This window comes from Bos taurus, chromosome 26 (assembly GCF_002263795.3).
Source record: "Bos taurus isolate L1 Dominette 01449 registration number 42190680 breed Hereford chromosome 26, ARS-UCD2.0, whole genome shotgun sequence".
Taxonomy (NCBI): domain Eukaryota; kingdom Metazoa; phylum Chordata; class Mammalia; order Artiodactyla; family Bovidae; genus Bos; species Bos taurus.
The window spans coordinates 39,553,944-39,577,998 of record NC_037353.1 but is presented as its reverse complement, the minus strand read 5'-3'; the positions used below and the strand labels follow the sequence as shown (position 1 = coordinate 39,577,998).

General features: G+C 53.9%; 1 protein-coding gene across 1 annotated transcript in view; it reads right to left on the bottom strand.

Annotated features, from left to right (window-relative positions):
• Positions 1-24,055, bottom strand: part of GRK5 (G protein-coupled receptor kinase 5) — a 228,061-nt gene that overhangs the window by 10,334 nt on the left and 193,672 nt on the right. The window contains exons 5-11 of the mRNA NM_174331.2: positions 17,159-17,259; positions 15,416-15,508; positions 8,873-8,936; positions 7,783-7,923; positions 6,045-6,235; positions 3,519-3,556; positions 1,508-1,597 (exon numbers count right to left, since the gene is read on the bottom strand). Coding sequence (NP_776756.1) covers positions 1,508-1,597; positions 3,519-3,556; positions 6,045-6,235; positions 7,783-7,923; positions 8,873-8,936; positions 15,416-15,508; positions 17,159-17,259 — 718 coding nt within the window. The remainder of the gene's footprint in view (positions 1-1,507; positions 1,598-3,518; positions 3,557-6,044; positions 6,236-7,782; positions 7,924-8,872; positions 8,937-15,415; positions 15,509-17,158; positions 17,260-24,055) is intronic.

Genomic DNA, 24,055 nt, shown 5'->3' with positions numbered 1-24,055 from the left:
CATCATCTATCTACCCACCATCCATCCATCCATCAATCATCTATCCATCCATTATCCATCGATCACCCATCCATACCATCCATCCATCATCTATCCACCCATCATCCATCCATCCATCATCCATCCATCACCCATCCATCATCTATCCACCCATCATCCATCCATCCATCAATCATCTATCCATCCATTATCCATCTATCACCCATCCATACCATCCATCCATCATCCACCCACCCATCATCCATCCATCCATCATCTACCCACCCATCCATCCATCCATCACCCATCCATCTATCCATCATCCATCCATCCATCATCTATCCATCCATCATCCATCCATCATCTATCCACCCATCATCCATCCATCATCTATCCACCCATCATCCATCCATCCATCATCCATCTATCCATCATCTATCTACCCATCATCCATCCATTCATCATCCATCCATCATCCATCCATCACCCATCCATCACATCCATCATTTATCCATCCATCATCCATCCATCCATCATCCATCCATCATCCATCCATCCACCCATCATCCATATACTCATCACCCATCCATCCATCATCCATCCATCTATCATCTATCCACCCATCATCCATCCATCAATCATCCATCCATCTATCATCTATCTATCCATCCATCACCCATCCATCTATCCATCATCTATCCATCCATCATCCATCCATCTATCATCTATCCATCCATTTATTAACCCGGTCATCCATCATCCATCAATTATCTATCACCTATTAATCATCTATTCATCTGCCCATCCATCAGCATTCACATAGGTATACATACCTCCGACATACACATAGACACATACCCCATGGGTCCCCCAATATCATGCAATCTGAAAAGGACCCTCTGACACCAGAGTCCAGAACCCTGAGCGTGTGCTGCTGGCATGAGCCCAGAGGAGGACAACAGTGTCCCCATCCCTTGGAGCTTTCTCGAGTCCCCTGTCTCCTGGGGTGAGCGGGTGGATGTGTTTGAGGTGTATGGGAAGATGCCCAGGGAATATCCCTATTTGGAAGGCAGACCCCGGGGGACCAGTGTAGCTCCAGGGCAGCGGTCTCTGAGAAGGCTCAGGGGACACAGGGCAGGAGCCCCGGCTGGCCCCTCCTTGGAACGGGCTCTGTGACACAGTAGGTGGTGTGCTCCTCTCCTTTCTGGGCCCTTCCTAGTGACCTCCCCGCTCTCGAGGTCACTCTGAAAGGCTGTCTGCCAATTCACCAGACCCTACTACACCCACACCCCAGGCAACTCTGTGTGTCAGCTCTGAAACTGCCCTGGGAGGGGTGTGGCTTTGAGACACAAGTGGGGCTGGGGGTGGGGGCTGCAGAACTCAGTGTAGTCAAGACACCCTGGGGCCCCAACACTTCCCTGACCCTGGCTACAACTTCCCGCCTCCCACATGACTACTTCTGCAAGTTGCGCAAAGAGGCCAGTGGCTTCGAGGGCCCAGCTCAGGGAGGAGCCATGCCTACACTCACCCATGTAGCCAACGGTGCCCACTCGGCCGCGAATCAGGTCTCCCTCGGGGATCTTCACGGCCAGGCCCAGGTCCGAAATTCTAATGTGGCCTGATGGGGGACAGCAGAGTCAGAGGGTCCCTGGGGTGGTCTTGCAGACATCTGATCCACCCTGGGCAGGGCCCTAGACTTGCCATGGGGCCCTCGCCTTTCATTTGTACCAAGAAGAGTGGCACCCAGTTGGCCATGCAGGGTGATTGTGAACCATCGCGAGAGTCAGGTGTCAGAGGTCAGGGGTAAATTATTACTTTTAGGGAGAAAAACATAAAGATGTAACAGGACCCCTGGATTCAGCTGGATGATGGCAGAACAGCCTCATAAAATGCCCTAAGGGGCTTCTTGTAAGGCTAACATCACAAAGTTTAAGATGCCTTGGCTCGATTCTGGGATTGATTCATGGGAAAATGTGAGATTCTCCGGACATTTTGCAACAATTTGCTTAAGGGGAAAAATCACAAAGCAACTTGGGAAGCAATTCCCTGTTCTGCCTTGTTGGTCTTTGGGGTTGTTTGTTTGTTTCCCTTTGGAGAACCTGCCGTCCAGACCAGCAGAGACCGGGAGGTGGCATTGGGGCTCCTGGGCCAGAACTGACCCCCAAAAGGCAGAGACAAACCCGTGCTGAGAGCGCACCTTGGCACTGTCTCTTCCAGCGGCCAACCCGGCAGGGTCATGGCCTCATCTGACCCTGCAGGAAGGAACACTGACCCACTCCACAGCCTGGATCTCAACAAGGCCTAAAGCAGGGAGCCCCCCCAAGAGGCTGGAGCTGAGTGGAGCCTGCTGGCTCAGTGGCCCCCAACGAAGGCAGGAATGGTGTGAGGGGAGAGAGCATGCAGATTCCAGCTATTGGGTGACAGATTGGTGGTAGGCACGGTTCTGAGACCAGCAGGGAACAAGAACCCTTGCGGGCTCTGGGTGCATACACAGAGGGGCAGTGGGCCCTGAGCCCTCTGCCTGACAGCATCACACTCAAACCTCTTCTCCAGGTCTTCTCCCTCCCCTTCCCTCCCCTTGGCCTGGGATTTGCTGGCAGGGAGACCTAGTTTCAGGTCTCCACTCCCCACTGATATTTGTAGGGGGAGAGTAGGCTCCTCTGAGCCTCAATCTTATCATCTGTAAAATGGGCACAGGGTCAGCTGGCCCTGCTCCCTCTGTAAAGACAGGGCAATTTAGTTGAAGATGCGACAACCCTTTCCCAGGTGTGATAGTCTAAATAGTCGCGAGGGGCTCCTGTGGTGGCTCTTTGTTATCCATGTGTGTGTGCACAAACACATACGAAAATAACAATGATGACAGATAAGTAAGAACACCTAACATAGAGCTGGCTTCCCTGGTGGCTCAGATGGTAAAGAGTCCAGCTGCAATGTAGGAGACCCGAGTTCAATCCCTGGGCCAGGAAGATCCCTTGGAGGAGGAAATGGCAGCCCACTCCAGTATTCTTGCCTGGAGAATCCCACGGACAGAGGTGGTTGGTGGGCTACAGACCGTGGGGTCGCAAAGTCGACAAGACTGAGCGACTAAGCATGCACGCACGCACGCACAGTTGGTAAAACAACTTATCAAGGTATCTTGTCAGAACCTCAGCACCAGCCTCCACCATCTGAAGAAGGCAGGGCAAGGCCCACTGTTTCCATTTCACAGACTAGAAAGATGGGGTGAGGGAAGTTGTGTGAGAGTTAGATGTTTGCCCAGTCTCTGGAACCCTCCACTCCTCACTCAGTGCTGGTTCTCTCTTTCTCTTCCTGTCCCCCACCCTCCACTGCAACAATTTGCTTAAGGGGAAAAATCACAAGTCACACCCACTGAGCCACATCCTTCTTTGCCAAGTAGGAGCTTTGTCCACGCCCTCTGCCCTCCCCTGGACCCAGGGTCAGCATCTTTGAGTCTCTGTTGGAAGCCTCCTGCTCCCTTTGGGTTGTGACGCTCAGCTACAGAGCAGGAAAAGGATCCCCGGGGCCGCTGCCTGACTTACCGTAATCGTCTAACAGGATATTTTCAGGTTTCAAATCTCTGAAAGGGAAAGACCACCAGCATGTGAGTGTGAGTGTTCTGGGTGGCAAGGGCACACCAGCATCTGTCGTGGACCCCCTTGAGCTACTCAGGCCTGAGTATTCCCTCCCCAACTCTGGGCTCAGGAGGTCTGGTCTCTCTCTGGGTCAAGACCATCTTGGGCTCACTTCTCTCCCTGCGGTATTAATTTAAAACAAGTGCTGCTGTCTGCCATAGGTATCCTCTCGACTCTGGAGGGTGACTGAAAAGGAGTTAGGCAAAGGTTAGTCCGTCACTGAGCACCCCTGGGGCTGGGAGGTGACAGACCTCCTCCAGGGATGGGAAGACCTCGAGGTCTCCGGATGCCCTGAAGGCAAGAGCCAGGCCTGGGAATGAATGGAGAGAAGTTATTGAGGACAAAACCGCAGCTGTAGAATTGGGTCAGAGAATAGTAAGGGAGAGAATGGTAACCTCCAGGACAAAGACCCACTTTGGGATGGGGCCCCCGGGAAGCCTGGCACTTCCCCCAGCTCCAGCTGAGCCACAGCCTGGGAGAAAGCATAGCCACCAGGCGCAGCTGTAGACGCAGCCACCACCTCCTGTCTCCAAGGTCTCTCTTCTCTTTACAAGACATGGTCATGCTCATGAGAAAGAGAACCTTTCCACTGTAAGGGGGAGAGGCAGCAGAGTGTCTGGTTTTATTAATAAAAGCTCTTCTCTGTGAATTGAAGAATAACCAACAGGACAGGGTGTGTAATGCGGGTAAGCCATTGTGCGGATGCCACACATGGCATCTGGACTGAGGATTTGGTTCTCAACCAACTGGCTTTGTTCACTAAACTGAGGGCAGCTGTCCTCATGGGGAGTGGTTCATGTGCCCAATCCAGTGATGCAAGCTCACAGAGTGATAATTGGGGTCTGTATGTGGTTACTTATTACAACATACTTTTGTTGCCATTGTTATTAATTTCCATGCTTTTGATGTGCTAACCCTTCCAAATAAGGGCAGGAGACCTCATTTCAATTAATCGGCCACCACCGACCACCAGGTTGGAAAGACAGCTGGCTAGTGGGCACAGAACCCACACCCACAGAGAGGCTATAGTAAGGGGTCGGGCCAGGGAGGCACCGTGGTTCTCTTCCTCCCTAGTATTAATAGAAAGGCTAGAACTTGGAGGGATGCCTTTTTTTCTTTTTCTTTTTTAAGAGAAAAACAATCAAGTAGAGGATTCTTTTTTCAACCCTTAGGGAAATTTTTCTGACTCTCTTCTCACTTGAATGAAAACAAAACAAAAGCATAAATTGGGAGATGTGGGAGGCGGGGGGAGGGGATGTCATCAAGACCATTCCTCCTTATTTTCAAAACCTTGGGCTCCCAAGATATTCTTAACCAACAGCCCTGTGACAAAAGTCTTCAAACTGGGTTGTGTGTGCCCAGTGTGGGTGGGGGATGAGAGAGTCACCCATGTGCTGGGACTTCAAGAATATGCATTTCTAGATCCTTAGCATCATAGTGCCTTGTCCTGGCATCTTACAGGATCTCCCCTCCCACCTGTCCTTTCTCAATAGCTCTTCTCCCAACTGACAGAAGAAAAGCAGGTTCCTCCCTACTCCTGCATATTGCTATGGTGCCCAGATCCATAGGGTGAAACCTCCAGGGTCCCAATTTGAAGTGGGACCTACTCATCATAATATCAGGGCAATTCAACAGAAGAAATTACTTTAACATTTAGAGCCTTATGGTCAGTGAGAATTTTTTAAAAATCTTATCTACATCCATATATTTCAGAGTGGAATGCTGATCATGGACTTTTATGCAAAAAGTAAATTACAGTAAAATAACAGTCTCTGGAGGCCAAAGGAAGTAGAGAATGATAGAAAATTTCTTACCATTAAAGAGTTTTCATGCATTTTTTCTAGTTACATGATGGTGGAGGTCAATTTGCTACAGCAATTAGATTCCACTGGATATCTTTAGATATGTGATGTCACTTGAGTTCAGTTTAAAAACATCAGTAATACTAGCCACTATTTTAACATATGATGGACTATTTTAGGTGTCTACTTAGAACATAGGAGGGCACAGAGATTTTCAAAATTCTTGGAGGAAGCCTGCGAGAAGAGTCTGAAGGCCACTGGTCACAGAATCTGGACACCTGGTCCTGGGGTGGGAGAGACCGGGGTCCATTCTGATGCCTGCTTCAGTGGGGAACCTACAGAAGTCCTGCAAGGGTTGGTTCTGGATCAGACCACCAGGCTCCACTCACTGAGCTTCCTGGGTACTGGGTGGGAAGAGACCAGTGGCCCAACCTCATCGACTCTGAGGGAACACCTGGCCCCCCCCAAGCGATCCCCCTCCCTTTCTCGGTTCCAGGGTGGGAGTCTGTCTGACTCAAGGGCGATGACCCGGCCTCAACTCGAGGGCAAGGCTGAGTGACCAATTCAGAGCATGGAAGGGTTGGCCTCACTCACTCAGGTTCAGATGGGGGACCTGGGGTTGCCCGCTCACCTGTAGACAATGTTCTCATGGTGGAGGTCCTCCAGGCCGCACAGGATCTCTGCCGCGTAGAACAGGGCGCGCTCCTCCTCGAAGCCGGGGTTCCCCATGTTGTAAATGTGGAACTTCAGGTCCCCGCCGTTCATGATGGTCAGGACCAAACACAGGGCATCCTTGGTCTCGTAGGCGTAGGCCAGGTTGACCTGGGAGCACAAGACAGCCATGCACTGGGGTTCCAGGGACCCCCACATCTGCTCCTCTTCCTCAGGGGTCCTTGAAGCTGGGTGGGAGGACTAGCGTGGGGAGCTGCAGCCGCTTCACACCACCCCCTGAGCCCCATTGCTGTCCCTCCATCCAATTCGGCAGTTCCAGGCAAGGAAGCAGAATCAGAAGGGGCAGCTGGCACCTTTCATGGGTCCCCACAGGACGGTGTCTGTTGCTTTTAAGTCACAAAAGCATGTGCGTGCATCAGGTGGTTAGAACTTCTGTCCCCTTTGGGCATCCCCTTACAAAACCCACCAGTTCTGGGGAATGCAGGCAGCCTGGGTGGATGGTGCTGCTTGCCATCAGGCACAACTGGTGGGGGTGTAACTGGGGGAAATGCACATGTTCTCTGACAGAGTGATTCCTCCACCAGGAATCCATCTCCTGGACATCCCCACAGAAATACGCCAAAGGGATGTTGAAGGATGAACGGACCCGGGGCAGCCTTGTCTGTTGTGGTGCCTTCAAAACCAGACGTGATTTCTACTTGTGGCTGCACAGGTCACGGCCTCTCTCCTCCCTGTACACAGGAATGGTGCACAGCTTTAAAAAAGAGGCGCAGCTATCTGTCAGGTTATAGAAGATTTACAATTTAAGGGGAGCAATGCTTCAGGCTAAGATTTGTTGCAAGATCCCATTGGCTAAAAATAATAAAGCCTGTATATGTATCAAGTGAAGTGAAAAGTCTCTGTCATGTCTGACCTTTTGCAACCCCATGGACTATATAGTCCGCCAGGCTCCTCTGTCCATGGGATTCTCCAGGCAAGAATAGTGGAATGGGCTGCCGTTTCCTTCTCTGGGGGAATCTTCTGAACCCAGGAATTGAACCCACATCTCCTGCATTGTGGGCAGACTTTTTACCGTCTGAGCCACCAGGGAAGCCCAACATGTTTGCAGTGGTTACTCAGAGAGGGAGGCTTCTATGTTTACTTGGCATCCTTCCGTGAGGTTTGACTTTTTACCCATATATATATTGTGTTTTATAATAACAAGTGGGGGAGACGCTGAGAGCTGGCCAAACACAGGTCCCCTTCCAGGTCCCCACTACCCCAGCGGGTGTGGAGGGGCATCCGTCTGCGGGAAGGTGGAGAAGGACGCCTCATCTGACAGGACTTCAGATGAGAGCCCTTTGCCGCTTCCAGCTACTCTGAGTTGGGGGTTGGTTTGTTACTGCAGGAGAGCCTCGTCTGGACGGAGTAACAGGCGCGTATAAACGAGATGGGCCTGATGCTTTGGGCTCCTATGATGAAACCAGCCTAAGGGGTTTGTGGAAACAAAGCTCCTTGGCTGGGACCCTTTCTTCCACGGAGGTATTAACAGAAGCTCACACCTAGAGGGGAGCCAGCCAACTCCAGGGACAGGACACAGTCAGTCCCAACTGCCTTTAGAAGGATGGAGCGTTGGGCACTTCCGGTCACCTGGAGGGGGGCTCTGCTACACTTCCGGTCACCTGAGGCGGGGCTGTCCCCCAGGCCCTGACACTCACCACAAACCGACTGTTGACCTTCTCCAGAATCTGCTTCTCATTCAGGGCCATGGACTCCCCTTTCCTCTTTTTGATCCTCTTCTTCTCCAAGCGTTTGCAGGCGTACATTTTACCCGTGGCCCGAACCTGGCAGGCACAGACCTGTGGGGGCAAAAGAGAAGACAAGCGTAAACGGCACATGAGACCAAGCCGTTCTGAGGCTCCTCCAGGCCAGGATGCGGTGTCTCCAGGGCTGGGAACCACAGCGGCCAGAGCCGGCCGTGCCCCGGCCTGTGGGTATACCAGCCTCCGGAGTGAGCAAGGCCTGGCCATGGACCCACTGCTCCCAGGGCCCTGCCGTCCAGATGACTTTGGTGCTATCTCAGGTTAACCCAAGCCCTTGGAGGTGGAGAAGCAGCCATCTGTACCAGTTTACATGGCTGGCCGAGGCTGAAAGAACCATTCCTGTCTCAGGGGCAACTAGATTTTCTCTGTCCCAAGCTTCCAACCAGATGCAGCTGCTAATAACTGGGGACTTTGAAGGACCAGCTGCTGGTAGGAGAGGCTTATTTGGGGAGGGGGCAGTCATGGGAGACCCCTGGGAACTCTGACTGTATGATTTGGATGAATGAGACTCAGGGCATTTGGATCTGGTCTTAGTTCTGCCCTTATTCGGCTGTGTGACCTTGCCTGGGTTACCTAACCATTCTGAACGTCAGTTTTCCTCATCTCTAAAACGGGAATGACAAGGTTGGGGAAGATCAGGTTAAGCATAACAGTGCATATTAACAGCATGGCCGGGCCATACTTAGGCCCCTCATGTCCTCACTTCACCCTCCAAACACAATCAAGAACACACATTTCCTTCTGTAGACTTGAACCCTGCCTGAGGCTGGCTCCAGCATCTCCATCCAGCCACCCTCCTTCCCTTCCTCAGACACCAGTGACCTTCCCAAGGCCCCAGCCTCACCCGCCTTCTCCACCAGGGGGCGCATGACCCAGCCATTTGCTCAGAAGCCCTGCTTTGGACACTTTTCAGGCCAATCCGGAAGGGACAGTAAAGGTGACAAGAGTCCAGAAACTTTTCATGAATATGTGGATGTTCACTCACCTCCCCAAAGCCCCCTTTTCCTAGTACTCGGTACTGCCTGAAAGTGTTTTTGGTTACCGGTTGCCTGGAAGAAAAGCAAAAATCCAGCATGGGTCTCATAGCATTAAGATGCAGAATTAAGAAACAGACAAGGGCAGCATTGAGAGGAGCTGAGCGGGGCAAGACACACACCTCCAAACCCTGCCCTGGGGACCCTCAGGAACCACCGCTGCAGACGCGACCCTCAAGCACTGGCTCAGGGGCTGGGCGCCCTCGGCCCTGGACTGGAAGGGAAGAGCAGGAGGCTTGAAAAACGTGAGCAGAGGCTGCTTCACTGCACTTTCCCTGTGGTTCCCCTCTCTCTACCAAATGCAAATTCTGCGGCTGCACTCAGAAGGAAGCTGTGTCCTCAGTGCAGGGAGAAGAGAGAGGGCCAGGAGTCAGGCTCGGTGTCCCATGGAGGCCAGGAAGGAAACCGCAGCCCTGCGTCCACACCTGCCTGGCGGAACAGCTTGCGCCTCCTGTCCCCAGGCGCCCGAGCTGTTCCTTCCTGCAGACGTGCCCTGGGAAGACGGGCCTCCTGGGAACAGAGAGGCTGCTGATCCCCACGACCAGTCTGGTTACTCTCTAAGGACCGAGGGCATTGGACTCCCCTGAACATCAGGACAGGAGAAGATCCTGTCTGCCAAAAGGTGTGTGTGTGTGTGTGTGTATGTGTGTGTGTGTGCGTGCTCTGTCGCTTCAGTCGTGTTCGACTCTTTGTGACCCTATGGACTGCACCCTGGGTAGGCTCCCCTGTCCATGGGATTTCCCAGGCAAGAACACTGAAATGGGTTGTCATTCCCTTCTCCAGGGGATCTTCCCAACCCTGGGGCTGAACCTGCATCTCTTATGTCTCCTTCTTTGGCAGGTGGGTTCTTTACCACTGCTGCTACTGCTACTGCTAAGTCACTTCAGTCGTGTCCGACTCTGTGTGACCCCATAGACGGCAGCCCACCAGGCTCCCCCATCCCTGAGATTCTCCAGGCAAGAACACTGGAGTGGGTTGCCATTTCCTTCTCCAGGGCATGAAAGTGAAAAGTGAAAGTGAAGTCGCTCAGTCGTGTCCGACTCTTAGCGACCCCATGCACTGCAGCCCACCAGGCTCCTCCATCCATGGGATTTTCCAGGCAAGAGCACTGGAGTGGGGTGCCATTGCCTTCTCCATCTTTACCACTAGCACCGCTGATATTTATGACTAATCACCTTATGTCTCTCGATTCCCCATTTTAACTAGCCAAAACCATTTATAATGTCTAATGAGACAAGCCTCCGATCATGGGGCAAAGGTGGGGCTCATGGAGTAAAGAAAGAAATGGCCACTTAGTTGCAGCAAAGGACTCCACCTTGTAGATAGCGTGTGTTTTTTCATTGCTGGCCTATTTGGCTAAGAAAAGTCAGGTTTTTCCCCCTCTCTCTTTTTGGCTTTAATGAGGTGTAATTGACAAAGAGTACAACCTGATGTTTGGATATAGGTATACATTGTGACTCATTGGAAAAGACTCTGATGCTGGGAGGGACTGGGGCAGGAGGAGAAGGGGACGACAGAGGATGAGATGGCTGGATGGCATCACTGGCTCGATGGACGTGAGTCTCAGTGAACTCCGGGAGTTGGTGAGGGACAGGGAGGCCTGTCGTGCTGCGATTCATGGGGTCGCAAAGAGTCGGACACGACTGAGCGACTGATCTGATCTGATACATTGTGAAATCATCATCCAGGCAAGCTAATTAACATCCTATCACCTCCCCAAATTAACATTCCCCCCTCCCTCCCTTCTTTCCTTCCTTTCTTCCAAGGACACTTAAGATCTACCCTCTTAGCAAATTTTCAGTAAATGATACAGCACTGTTAACTCTTGTCCCCTTGTTGTATGTGAGATCCTTAGAACTGACTCATCTTGCGTAACTTCAACCTTGTACCCTGGGCCAACATCTCCCGTTTCTCCCATCCCCTCCCTGCCCCTGGTGACCACCACTCTACTCTCTGCCTCTATGAGCCTATGTGGATTCCACATATAAGTGAGGTCACGTAGTACTTGTTTTCTGTGTCTGGTTTATTTCACTTAGCATAATGTCCTCCAGGTCCGTCCATGTTGTCATAAATGTCAGGACTCCCTTCTTTTTTTTTTTTTAAGGCTGAGTAATACTCCATTGTAGAAACACGATCCTATTCTACTCTCACGGTCTTTGCAGCATTACCCACAATAGTCAAGAGATGGAAACAACCTAAAAAGCCATCAATCGATTAATGGGTAAGAAGCAGCAGCTTTTACGATGTTAAAATCGGCTCTTGACTCTCAAGGACTATCTTTGAGCATCCCCAAATTCCACCCCAAGTTTCTTCCGCAGCGTAGGGATTGGTATGGGATTGGAATGGGCCAAAGAACTGGGTCAGCTCGAGAAAGACCAATCTCCAGTCACCCAGTGGCTCCTGAATGAAACTCCCATGGAAACGCTTCTCACTGCTGGGTCCTGAAGAGGATTTGGGTTTCAGTGGGAATCACAGCTTCGGCACCATGCTATTCTCTTAGGCGCTGTTCTCCTGGACGCTCCCTGGCCTGTCTAGAATTCATGTGTGTGATTCACTGCCTCTTCCTAGTGTTTCTTTAGGAAGCAGGGTCCAGGCTGCCCCTCTGCTGGACTCCCCCTTGCTCTGCATCTTGCACACGAGCGGCCTGGCCTGGAGCAAGCCCGCCATGCGCCTGCATCCAACATGCGGCCCTGGGAAGCGTTTCCTCCAGTTGCCCTCGAAACCACATGAAGGCGTCCGGGCCAACAGTTTACGATACATGGAGAACAAACAGTCGGCCGACATTACCACAGAGCTCCTCTGCTGGGGGAAATGAGTGTAATACAATTTCCGAGGAATTTCTTGGTTAACCTTGGGAGGGAAAAAAATCCCTTTAATATTTCAACAGCACAGCACCAACAGGCCATGATCTTGTTAGCAAGAAAAAAGGCAGTGGGGAGCGGGGCTGCTGTCAATCATTCAGGGCATTTCTAGGCCAGGGTCCTGCTTTGCTGGCTTCAACAGCTTCATGGCCTCAAAAGGGCATAACTCTTTTGAGGTCGACACACCGATTTTAAAAGTCCATTTCTCTATTTCATGTGTTTGGTCCTGACAAGTAAAGTGAAAGCCAGGGGCCACAGCTAAAGGCTTCCTTTGGAACAGGATGCTGGATAAACTAAGGCTGAAGGACTTGAGCCAGGGACCTGGGCTTCAGCTTCCAGCCTTGCCAGGCATTGCTGTGTGACCCAGGGCTAACCCACCAACCTCTCCGAGCCTTGCATCTTCAGTAAAATGGAGATACTGAAAAGGTATCTGTATCTATATATATCTCCAAAGGTTCTCTGTAAGCCTCTTAGTGTCAGATGTCATCATTAGCACTCTAAGGATAAAGGACGTGGTGCCTTCTGAGGGTCTCTATGGTAACAGTCCCCATTGCTCGAAGCAGCTTGTTCACGGACACAGGTAATCCCGAGAATCTGCAGTCATTTGGCAGTTGGGCATGCTTAGGCTTTGAGAGGTGAAATGAGATGCCCACGGTCTCAGTTGGTAAGCGGGACAGTTGGAACTGGGGTCCAAACAGTCTGTTTCGGAGACCAGGTTTGGTGTCCTGAGCCCACGCCACCACCCCAGGAAGGTGGGCACAGTTCCGGGTTATGTGATACAGCCCAGGGCTCCAAACTGTGGAGCAAGGTGGGGCAAGATGAATACCTCCCCACCAGACTGCGCCCCGCAAGGGTCAGCTGCTGCCTCCAAAACGTTAGACAGGTGTGGTGATGGCGGAGCCAAAGTGCTCAGTGATGATGCATGACGACGATGACATTCAGCCGTTCACCTCCCAAGGAGGCCGGCTTTGTTGAGCTGTGTGCTGTGCTCTCATCGCATTCTCACCACGCCCACAAGGCAGGCACTGCTATCATCCCCACGTCACAGGTGAGGAGGCCGAGGGGTGGAAAGGGGAGCGGCCCTCCCCTGGCTCCCCAGGAGGAGGCTGAGCTCGGACTCAGATCAGGCTGTGGGCTCTTGGTGGCCCTCGCGTGGGTCCTGGAGCCATGACGTGCACGGGCAAGGTGGCCAGAGGCAGGCCACGTGCCAACAGAGATGCTCGTCCATTGCTCCTCTGTCACCCCATCGGTCAGGGTGGAGACAAACGTCCCCCAGGATGTAGGGCGGGGTGTATCCTCAGATCTCCCTGAAGAGGGCAGGGAGGGCAGCGAGTGCAGCTTTTTGGAGGTTCGTGTCCCCCAGGTGTGCGTCCTAGGCGTCTGCAGGGGACTACGCATGGGTCCAAAAGACGTGCAGGAGCAGGAGGCTTTCTGACCTGCTTTCTCCTGGCTTTCTGACCACAGAGTATACATACGGCAACGAGCGCCAGACCTCCGGCACAGGAACCCTGGTGGTGGGAGGGGGAGCTCCCATCCTTGCCTACCAGCTCACCCCGTATGGCTTTATTTTTTATTTATTTGCTTCCCTGGTAGCTTAGACAGTAGAGAATTTGCCTGCAATGCAGGAGACCTGAGTTCGATCCATGGGTGGGGAAGATCCCCTGGAGAAGTGAATGGCAGCCCACTCCAGTATTCTTGCCTGGAGAATCCCATGGACAGGGGGCCTGGCGCACTACAGTCATGGGGTTGCAAAGAGCAGGACATGACTTAGCAAACTAACAGTTGATTTACAATGTTGGGTTTATTTAATTGTTTTTTATTTTTGGCCACACCCTGTGGCATGTGGGATCTCAGTTCTCTGATCAGGTTTCAAACCCACATCCCCTGTGTTGGAAGGCAGAGTCTTAACCACTGGACCACCAGGGAAGTCCCCACAGTATGTCTTTAATGCAAACACTGCCCTGACCTGCAAATCCGGGGGTGCTGTAGTGGGCAGAGCACCACTCGGGGGTCCTGGGCCGGGGTCCCCCCTTGGCTGCACTACACCCTCTTGGGTGACCCAGCAAGCCACATACTCATGGCCTCTCCTTTCTCATCAGTCACACAGAGGCCACCTCTGCCTGACCAAGTCACTGCTGTGTGTGCAGGAGCTCTTTGAAGAGAATCAATTCAGTTCAGTTGCTCAGTTGTGTCCGACTATTTGTGACCCCATGGACTGCAGCATGCCAGGCTCCCCTGTCCATCACCAACACCTGGAGCTTGCTCAAACTCACGTCCATTGAGTCAGTGATGCCATCCAACCATCTCATCATCTGTTGTCCCCTTCTCCTCCCGCCCTCAATCTTTCCCAGCATCAGTGTCTTTTCCAATGAGTCAGTTCTTCACGTCAGGTGGCCAAAGTATTGGAGTTTCAGCTTCAGCACCAGTCCTTCCAATAAATACTCAGGACTGATTTCCTTTAGGATGGACTGGTTGGATCTCCTTGCTGTCCAAGGGACTCTCAAGAGTCTTCTCCAACACCACAGTTCAAAAGCATAAGGTGGGAAATAAAAGACGTGAAAAGATGCTCGGTCTCACCCACGATTAGAGATGAAAGGTAAACAAGAAGGAAACCGGCTCTCACAGGCCAAGAACAGTGTGGCTGAAGCTGAGGCCAAGCAGACACCCGGGGCACGGGCAGGACTAGGAAGTGGGCAGCAGCTGGGGAGGGACATCTAGCCGCCCCTCACAGCTGAAAACCCTGCCCCTGGAGTTCCTCTGCTAGGAATATCTATGATGTATCTCTGAAAGTACATAAAGATGTATGGCCGGGGCCTTCCCTGGTGGTCCAGTGGCTAAGACTCTGAGCTCCCAGTGCAGGGGGCCCAGGTTTGCTCCCTGCTCAGTGAACTAGATCCCACAAGCTGCAGCTGAAGATCCTGAGGGCTGCAATTAAAACCCAGCACAGCCAAATAAATAAATTAATTAAAAAAAAAAGATTTATATACAAAGTTATTCACTATTTAGGGAAGGTTGCACACAAAATTGAGACCAATCTCCAATGTCCATCAATAGGGGGTGGGTTACATGAGAAATGTGCACATCTATGTAAGACTATGTGGACGCATGCTAAGTCACCTCTGACTCCATGCGACCGCATGGACTGTAGCCCCCCAGGCTCCTGTGTCCATGGGATTCTCCAGGCAAGAATACTGGAGGGGGTTGCCGTGCCCTCCTCCAGGGGATCTTCCCAACCCAGGGATCGAACCTGAGTCTCTTATGTCTTCTGCATTGGCAGGAGGGTTCTTACCTCTAGTGCCACCTGGGAAGTCTCAGTGTAAGAATATGGCAGCCCTTTAGGTTGGCAGAGCAAGATTTCCCAAAGACAGTGAACCAAAAAAATAAGCACAGAACGCTGAGTATATGTGTGAATGAGTGTGTGTGTGTTGTGTGCACAATAATAAGCATAGAGCATTTCTAGAATACTCAGGAAATGAATAGGAAGAGAACGGTTCATTTTATTTGAGCCATGGACCCAAGGGAAGTAACTGATTTCTATATAACTTGTCACGGGAAAAACTCATATCCCCGCCCCGCCGACACACACACTTGTACACACTCGTGTGTGAGGTGTGCCACCCCGGAAGCACTCACCTTTCCAACCACTTCCACTGGAGAAAGCGATCAAAATACATGCTGTCCAGGTACTCGTGGAAGGGTTCTCCCCTCAGGTAGTCGTGGACAGACCTAGCTCGGAGGGGACAAATGGATGAACGCTTCACCATCCTGACTCTGCTGCAGGTGGGCAGGGCCAGAGCAGCAGGTCACTGCCCAGCCTCCTCCACCTCCAGAGTTTGGAAATGCAGACACACAGGGGCCTCCAACAGACACAGTGGGAGGGGAGCCAGGCCCCGGCCATTCTACAAAGCTTGTCTGAGGCTGACTGACCCGCAGACGTGTAGTCAGTACTTGCCTTGGGCACCGCTTGGGCTCCAGGACACAATGCCTTGGCATTGTGAGGGGGACAGACCATGAATAAATAAATGACCCCAGGGGCATGTTATCATGAGTTAGCAGGAAGTGAGGCCCCTGAGGGGTCCAGGAGATCTCTCTGAAGAAGGGACAGGAGCTGAAATGAGAACCCAGCACTGTTTAACTATGCACAAGGGAGGGATTGGGACTTTGAGGCAGAGGGTGTCTTGGCAAGAGGCCGAGGGGAATGGGCTCTGGATTTGGTCAGGACCAGTGAAGCCCCATGCAGTAGAATTTACTGGGCACCTGCTGTGGGCCAGGTCCCAGGCCAGGCCCTGGAGGGTTCTGAACTTGGCTGCAGGCAGGGCCGGGCTTGGTTCCCTTTAAAAAGTGGCCACACTGACCAGTCAAACCCAGGCGCTTGGGACCTGGGGAAGTGGGGGACACTCAGAGTGAGAGAACCTTGGAGACTGTGTCCTGCCAGACTGAGAACAGGGGCCAGCGTGGGGGGCCAGGATGGCCACTCCCTCAAGGGCAGGGGGCAGCCCAGGGACCCCCACCCACTGTCAGGGCCGACCCTCGGCCACCTGCAAGCCCGGATTCTGCCCACAGTGGTCTCTCCTCAGCACCTGCCACAGGGCTGGGCCTCAAGCTGACCCTCCCCGGAACACCCCAGTTCTTCCCACAGTGCATGGAGCGCCGGCACTGAGCCGTTAAAGCAGGTCTGCACTCTTGCTCTCAAGGTGTCCCTTGAGTGACATGCACACAGCAGGTGCCCAATTAATGTCTGGGCTGCGAGCTCTGAACGAGGGTGCACCCACACCTGCTGTGATCTTGGTGGGTAAGTCTGTGCCCCTGCCTGTCAGCTCACGGGGAGGGCGCGTGTGGGCACAGGAATGGGTGTGAGCCCAGTGCCTACATGTAGCTTCGCGGCACATCCGTGCGAGATGATGGAGCCTAACTGATGCTCGGCGGGCACCACACCCACTGACGTGCCTCACGTCGCACTGCAGCCTGTGATGAGCTGGTGGGGTGTGGCCGGGGGCAGCCTGTAGCCCCACTCCGTCGGCAGTGCGGGTGGGTGGCAGCGGTGGGGGGGTGGGGTGGGCAGGAAGGGTTTCCAAACCAGCCAGACCTGGGCAGAGCTTTACACATGCCTCTGTCTCAGCGGCCGGGGAGCCAGTTGGTTTCAACATCATCTGAAGCACATGTTTTCTCTGCACTTGGCACCCTAGGCTCTTTTCCTTTCATACACAGGCTGCTGAGGGGCACTGAAGACCGGCCCCCGGGTGCCCAGTGCTCCGGGGGAGGGACACGAGAGGCAGCCCCCTTTCCAGGTGACCGGGTGGAAACCCACAAGGAGGCTGAGGGTCCTGACCCCCGGACAGGGAAAGAGGAGGGGAGGCCAGGGCCCGGGGCACTTACTGCACGCAGGCCGAGAAGAGTTCTTTGCAGGGTTTCTGAAGGAGCTTCTCCTCCGTCTGGGAGACCAGGTCCCGTCCAACTTGGGTGATGAAAACTGGGGACTGGAGGCAGGAAGAGAAGAGGAGGCATCAGTGGGGCAGGGGGCAGGGGGCCGGGCTGCCACGGGGCCCCACCCGCCCGCACCTGGTCCCGGCTGCCTCCCCGCATGGTGGTGGGTGGTGCGGGGAGGTGGCGGCAATGGAAGGTGGTGACCCAACCGGCCTGGATTTCAGGTCAGATTTCTGTTCTGCCGCTGACAGTGTGGCGACCCCGTAAGGCCACCCTGCTCCTCAGAGCCCCACCATCCTCCTCTGCGAACACAGATCGTGACATCCTGTGTTGGGGCTGTGGCCGGAGCCGAGGGCAGGGTGTGAGCACTCACATTGAAGGGACCCCCCGAGAGCTGCCCCCACCCCTTAGCCACAGGGGGGCAGTGTCCTCGGAGGGTGGGCGTCAGGGCGTCTAGAGCAGGCGACAGGGCGTGGAGGGGCGGCCCTGCGCCGGGGGGAGCAGCAGAAGGTGGCGACGCGGGCCTGGCTCGGGCTTGCCAGGGCTACGTCCCATGCCCACATGGCTGCTGGAGCTGCGAGCCTTGCTCCAGACATGGCCTCACTGTCACCAGGACGATGGTCAGAAATAACCGTTTCTCCTGGAACCAGTCAATGAAGCCGTGTGAGTTGGATGCTACAATGATGCTCATTTCACAGATGAGGAAACCACAGGCTTGGAAAGGTTAAGACCTTTGCCCAAGGTCACCAGCAAGCGGCAGAGATGGGATTTATACCAGGCTAGGTGGGTCTAGAGTGAAGCTGGTTGGAAGTGGTGGGATGTCTGAACCACCTGTGTGGGCTCCCCTCTTTCACCGCCATCTCCCAGGAGGCCCCTGTGATGTGACCTTAGCTGTGGGCTGACCTGGAACTTATACAGAAGATGCTACCGCTCAGGGTGGTGACCCACTGGTCTCGGTGGTGGTGGGGTGCTACTGCAGAGGGTTGGGGGTCATCTGGGAAAGCTTCTGAGGAGAGGGTCACAGGCAAAGCAGAATGTGGCCTCAGACCTCCCACCCCTCCTGGGCCCTCCCGCCTGGGCCCTCCCCACTCCTGAGCAGACGGGAGGGGCTTCCGGGGGTCTGGGGGCGGCTCAGCTGTGCGTGAAGTCTCGGCACTGTCATTCCTTGGAACCGGCTGGCAGGAGAGTTCTGGGAGCGCTGCCTACACTCAAAGCCCCGAGGGGAGTTAGTAGCTGGTGATGACGCGTTTGGTTTAACAACCACGGGTTTAAATCCAGTCTGTGGCTCGATGACGTGAAGAGACAAAGCGATTCCAACCAAACCCCCTCTCGAGTGACTCTGGGGGACGACACCTTCTGCCAATAAGAAGGGAATAAGAAGTTGTTGGCAGCTTTAAGCTGGGAACGTAAAAACCCAAACCTGCTGTGAGGGCGGGCCGCGCCACTGCTCAAAAAGGCATTTGCTGTTCTAGTGACATCAGAGGGAATCCGAGGTGCTGGTCCTTCCCCCCAAACTGAGAAGGCTCTCCCCACAGGCGAGGTCTGACGCATCACGTAAGAAAAAGGGCCCCGGGGTCCCGGTGACCACAGTCTGTCCTCTGTGGCTTGAAGGCGGGAGAATTCCACACGGTTTTAGATCTCTTTCCAGGAAGCTAATCCCTGCTGGTCCCAGGAGGCCTGTGAGGTGGGCTGGAGAAGGGAGGGGTGTTTCCTCCAGGCCAGGTGGGCTCTGGAGAATAATGTCCCCCTCACTGCCCTGAGGGCTCAGGAATGCCACGAGAGCTCTGGCAGGCAAGGCTGTGTCTCTCTCCAGCAGGACTGCCCCTCTGGGATGGAGCTGAGGGTCAGGACAGAGTGGAAGGATTGGGGTCATTCTCCTCCATGTCACAGATGTTCCCTTAATTTCTAACCAAACAGAAAAGACCGCGAGGCCCTTGGATATTTGTGGGGCTGAATGCAGCCTGGAGAAGGGGTGTTGGTGGAGGTCGCTGGCGCCTGGGACCCCCTCGGGCCAGCAGTGTTGGAAGCGATACTTTTATTTCTTTGGTCACCAGGTGGTCTCCTCAAGGGGTCCCAGCCTGCAGGTTCCGACTTTACACAAGAGTGTGCGGGTAGGCACCAAGTGAAGTTCGCTAAGTCGTGTCCGACTCTTTGCGACCCCATGGACTATGTGGTCCATGGAATTCTCCAGGCCAGAATACTGGAGTGGGTAGCCTTTCCCTTCTCCAGGGGATCTTCCCAACCCAGGAATTGAACCCAGGTCTCCCACATTGCAGGTGGATTCTTTACGAGCTGAGCCACCAAGGAAGCCCAGGAATACTGGAGTGGGTAGCCTATCCCTTCTCTAGGGGATCTTCCCAACCCAGGGGTCGGATCCAGGCACCAGGGGTCCTTTGAAACGTGTGCTGATGTGGCTTGGGGGGCTAGGGGTGTCTGGGAACTGGTGGCCCCACTGTGAACACTGGGCCTCCTGATGGTCTAGGGCAGTTGCAGCCCACGGCTGGCCAACCCTGACGTGACTGGTCTGCAGACCTGCCAGAAGTCCACCGTGCTGGCCATCAGGACGAGCCCCAGGCACCCCTCAGGAGGGCATCTCCATGGCCAACTCCAGACGGCTTAAAATACAGTTCGCCCCTCAGAGACACAGCGTGCACACTTGGGCTTGCGGACCACCGAGCTCTCCCCTCCAGCCTGGTGAGAAAGGACTTGGTTCCTAGAGGAGCCTCAGGCTGCAGGGCCACCTGTCCTGCCCCCTGAGTCACATGTGGAGCAAGAGAACCCCCTCCCCCCCACCTCTTTGCCCAAGACGCTTCCCAGGCTCTTCTCCCTTGAGGCGGGGAACAGATGGGGCATTCGAGCTCAGGTGTGCCTTATCCACTCTCTGTGGGTAGAAGCCCCCCATCACAGAGGAAAATAACCTGTTCCACCCCTCCCCGTGGAATGTAAAATTGACCTTGAATTCAGAACCACTTGGGGGTGCAGTCGGACGGGGCCAGTGGCCGGCAGGCCCAGCGGGTCGGGCAGACTCCGCATACTCGCCCCTTTGTACCTCCAGCCCTACGACGGCCCAGACGCACTCCGGCCTGTTCTCGATGCCTAGGCCACAGGTCCTGGGCTTCCTGCTGTGTGTGTAACCAAAACACACTTTTGAGGTAACAAGAGGGGAGGGCTGTCCAAGGGTTTTTCTGAATACCACAGCACATTGAGAAGAGCCCTTTGCATCATTCCGAACATGAACGGTGCAGGCTGGTCAATGGTACAGGGGCCCGTGGGCTCTGCACCTTCACATCTCCCAGGCCCTCTCCTCCCTTTTGGCCCACTTCCCTGTTCTCATATGCACCCTTCAATAGCTCAGCTAGTAGAGCGGAGGACTGCAGACTTGATAAATGTGGACATCCTTAGGTTGCCGGTTTGATTCCGGCTTGAAGGAAGTCGCCTTAGTTGCTTTGGGCTTCCCTGGGGGCTCAGACGGTAAAGCATCTGCCTGCAATACGGGAGACCCGGGTTTGATCCCTGGGTCAGGAAGATCCCCTGGAGAAAGAAATGGCAACCCACTCCAGTACTCTTGCCTGGAAAATTCCATGGATGGAGGAGCCTGGTGGGCTGCCGTCCATGGGGTCGCACAGAGTTGGACACGACTGAAGCAACTTGCATGCATGCATTGGAGAAGGAAATGGCAACCCACTCCAGTATTCTTGCCTGGAGAATCCCAGGGACAGAGGAGCCTGGTGGGCTGCCGTCTATGGGGTCGCACAGAGTTGGACAGGACAGAAGCGACTTAGCAGCAGCAGCAGCGGACTAACAGGGATTACCTGGGGGTGTTTCAGGGACCGAGGTTGGAAAGGAAGGGATGGTGGTTGGGGGGAAGGCATGGGTCTGGTCTGGGCAGGAAGCCTCTGTGGTTGCTTAACTCAGCCCTCGACCCAGGAAGCCTGTGCGGATCATCCGCCACGCCCAAGCCTCTGCCTCCCTCAGCAACCTCCAGTGACAGGGATGGAGCCCCTGGGGCAGACCGACAGCCCCCCAGCCCCCTACCCCCCACCCACCACCCCCCATCCCCCATCCCCAACCCTACTCGGCCTCCACAGGTCATCCACAGCCGGTCCACCAGGTGGCGCAATTGAGCCCCTTGATGCTGCGCTGAGCTTGCAGACACCCCAGGGCTGACCAGCCCCCCGCCCCCCACCATCACTCTCCCTCCATCCTCCAACCCCCATCAGAGGACGGAGGCCAGCTGGCACACCTGAAATAATTACCGAGTGATTCATCTCAGACCAGAGGAGGGCGGCCTTTGCAGTAAGAATTTAGGGGAAAAGTGAGAGAGCCCCCTGGAGAGGGCTGGACCTTGAGGGAGACGTGGGGTTTACACGGGGGTTGGGGGGAGCCCAAAGGTCAGGAGGCTGGGCAAGCGGGGAGCTGTAGGGGTGCTGCTCACGGGGAGGAGGGCTCATCCAGATAGAGCTAAATAAGGGCGACGGCTGCTGGCGCGGTCATGTCTTGCCAGGCTGGTTCTCACTGACGGCTGAGTCATCAGGCCAAGGGTGGAACGTAAGTGCGGGGGAGGGTGTGTGTGTGTGTGTGGTGGGGGGCTGCTACCCCTGCTCTCCCCGGGGCTGGCGCCGCTGCTGCCCTCTGCACCGAGGTGACCAGCGGGAGGAAGGGACCTCATTTCCTGCATCAGAGAGAAACTGCGATGTCTGAGGACCTTGTTGCCGAAGCATCCAAGTTCCTCATGTCAAGAGGTCAGAGTGGAGATGGCATCCATCGTATGTGGCCGGTGTCCCTGGGGGTGCCGAGGGATGGAGGCATGGCTGGGCCCCGAAACCACCCTTCAACGCCTCCTCCACAGCCGCCAAGAATCCCGAAGCAAGCACCTCTCCTGCCATCCTTGGAGTCTCCAGGAAACACATGCCTGACACTTGTTTAGAGATCTAGGAGACCAGAGGACACAGGAGGAGGGGGAGAACACAGAGAGCTCTCCTGGGAAGAGCCTCGGGGCCTCACTGATGTAACCCCATTTGTGGCACAGATGGAAAAACGGAGATAAGAGACCCCTCTGGGTTATGGCGATGGCCAAGGGGAGCAGACCAACAGTGGAGGGAGGGCTCCACAGCGGGCAGAGTTTGGGCTGGTGGATCTGAACTGGATGGGCTCTAACCAGGTGTCCTGAGCCACTCGAGGGAAAGAACACAGCCTCTGCCTCGCTGTCCCCACTCAAAACCAGCTTGTCCCAACTTCACAGACAGGGACAGACACACACAGCAATCTCAGCCCTGGTATGTTTCAAGAATTCTCTTCTCTTGCCTGGACTAACTAGTAGGCCCTCACAAGCCTCTGCAATCACCTGCTTGAACATGGATACAACAGCCCTCAAGAGTTTTTCCACCTCACACAGCAGAGATGAGCCCCACTGCCAACAGACCAAGTTCAGAGCCTTCTTGATCCAGCCCCAACGGCCCTCCTCAACCTGCCTCTCCATCATGCCCTCTCCTCCCACTGCACACTCATTTCCTGGGTACACTCTGGCTTTCCAGCCACCAGGCCTTTGCTATCCTCACGAAGGAGCCCTTACCACCCATCACGGCTCATTGTCCAAACCCTATGCAGTCTTCAGGACCTTTTTCCAATGCAACCTCATCCAAAATGATTCTCTGAGCCTGCAGGGCCTTCCACACAATCCCACCTCCCACTGACAACATTCATCATCATTGTGATTTCTTGAGCACCTATTATATGTTAAGTCCTAGGAACTTTCCATGGGGTATCTTTTTTAATCTCTCAAAGTAGGTTTTATGCTTATTTAACCTGTATGAAGAGTACATCATGTGAAATGCTGGGCTGAATGAAGCACAAACTGGAATCAAGATTGCAAGGAGAAATATCAATAACCTCAGATATGCAGGTCAGGAAGCAACAGTTAGAACTGGACATGGAACACAGACCAGTTCCAAATAGGAAAAGGAGTACATCAAGGCTGTATATTGTCACCCTGCTCATTTAGCTTATATGCAGAGTACATCATGAGAAACGCTGGACTGGAAGAAGCACAGGCTGGAATCAAGATTGCTGGCAGAAATATCAATAACCTCAGATATGCAGATGACACCACCCTTATGGCAGAAAGTGAAGAGGAACTAAAAAGCCTCTTGATGAAAGTGAAAGAGGAGAGTGAAAAAGTTGGCTTAAAACTCAACATTCAGAAAACGAAGATCATGGCATCTGGTCCCATCACTTCATGGGAAATAGATGGGGAAACAGTAGAAACAGTGTCAGACTTTATCTTTTTGGGCTCCAAAATCACTGCAGATGGTGCCTGCAGCCATGAAATTAAAAGACGCTTACTCCTTGGAAGGAAAGTTATGACCAACCTAGATAGCATATTCAACAGCAGAGACATTACTTTGCCAACAAAGGTCTGTCTAGTCAAGGCTATGGTTTTTCCAGTGGTCATGTATGGATGTGAGAGTTGGACTGTGAAGACAGCTGAACGCCGAAAAATTGATGCTTTTGAACTGTGGTGTTGCATAAGACTCTTGGACTGCAAAGAGATCCAACCAGTCCATCCTAAAGGAGATCAGCCCTGGGTGTTCTTTGGAAGGAATGACGCTAAAGCAGAAACTCCAGTACTTTGGCCACCTCATGCGAAGAGTTGACTCATTGGAAAAGACTCTGATGCTGGGAGGGATTGGGGGCAGGAGGAGAAGGGGACGACAGAGGATGAGATGGCTGGATGGCATCACCGACTCAATGGACGTGAGTTTGAGTGAACTCCAGGAGTTGGTGATGGACAGGGAGGCCTGGCATGCTGCAATTCATGGGGTTGCAAAGAGTTGGACACGACTGAATGAC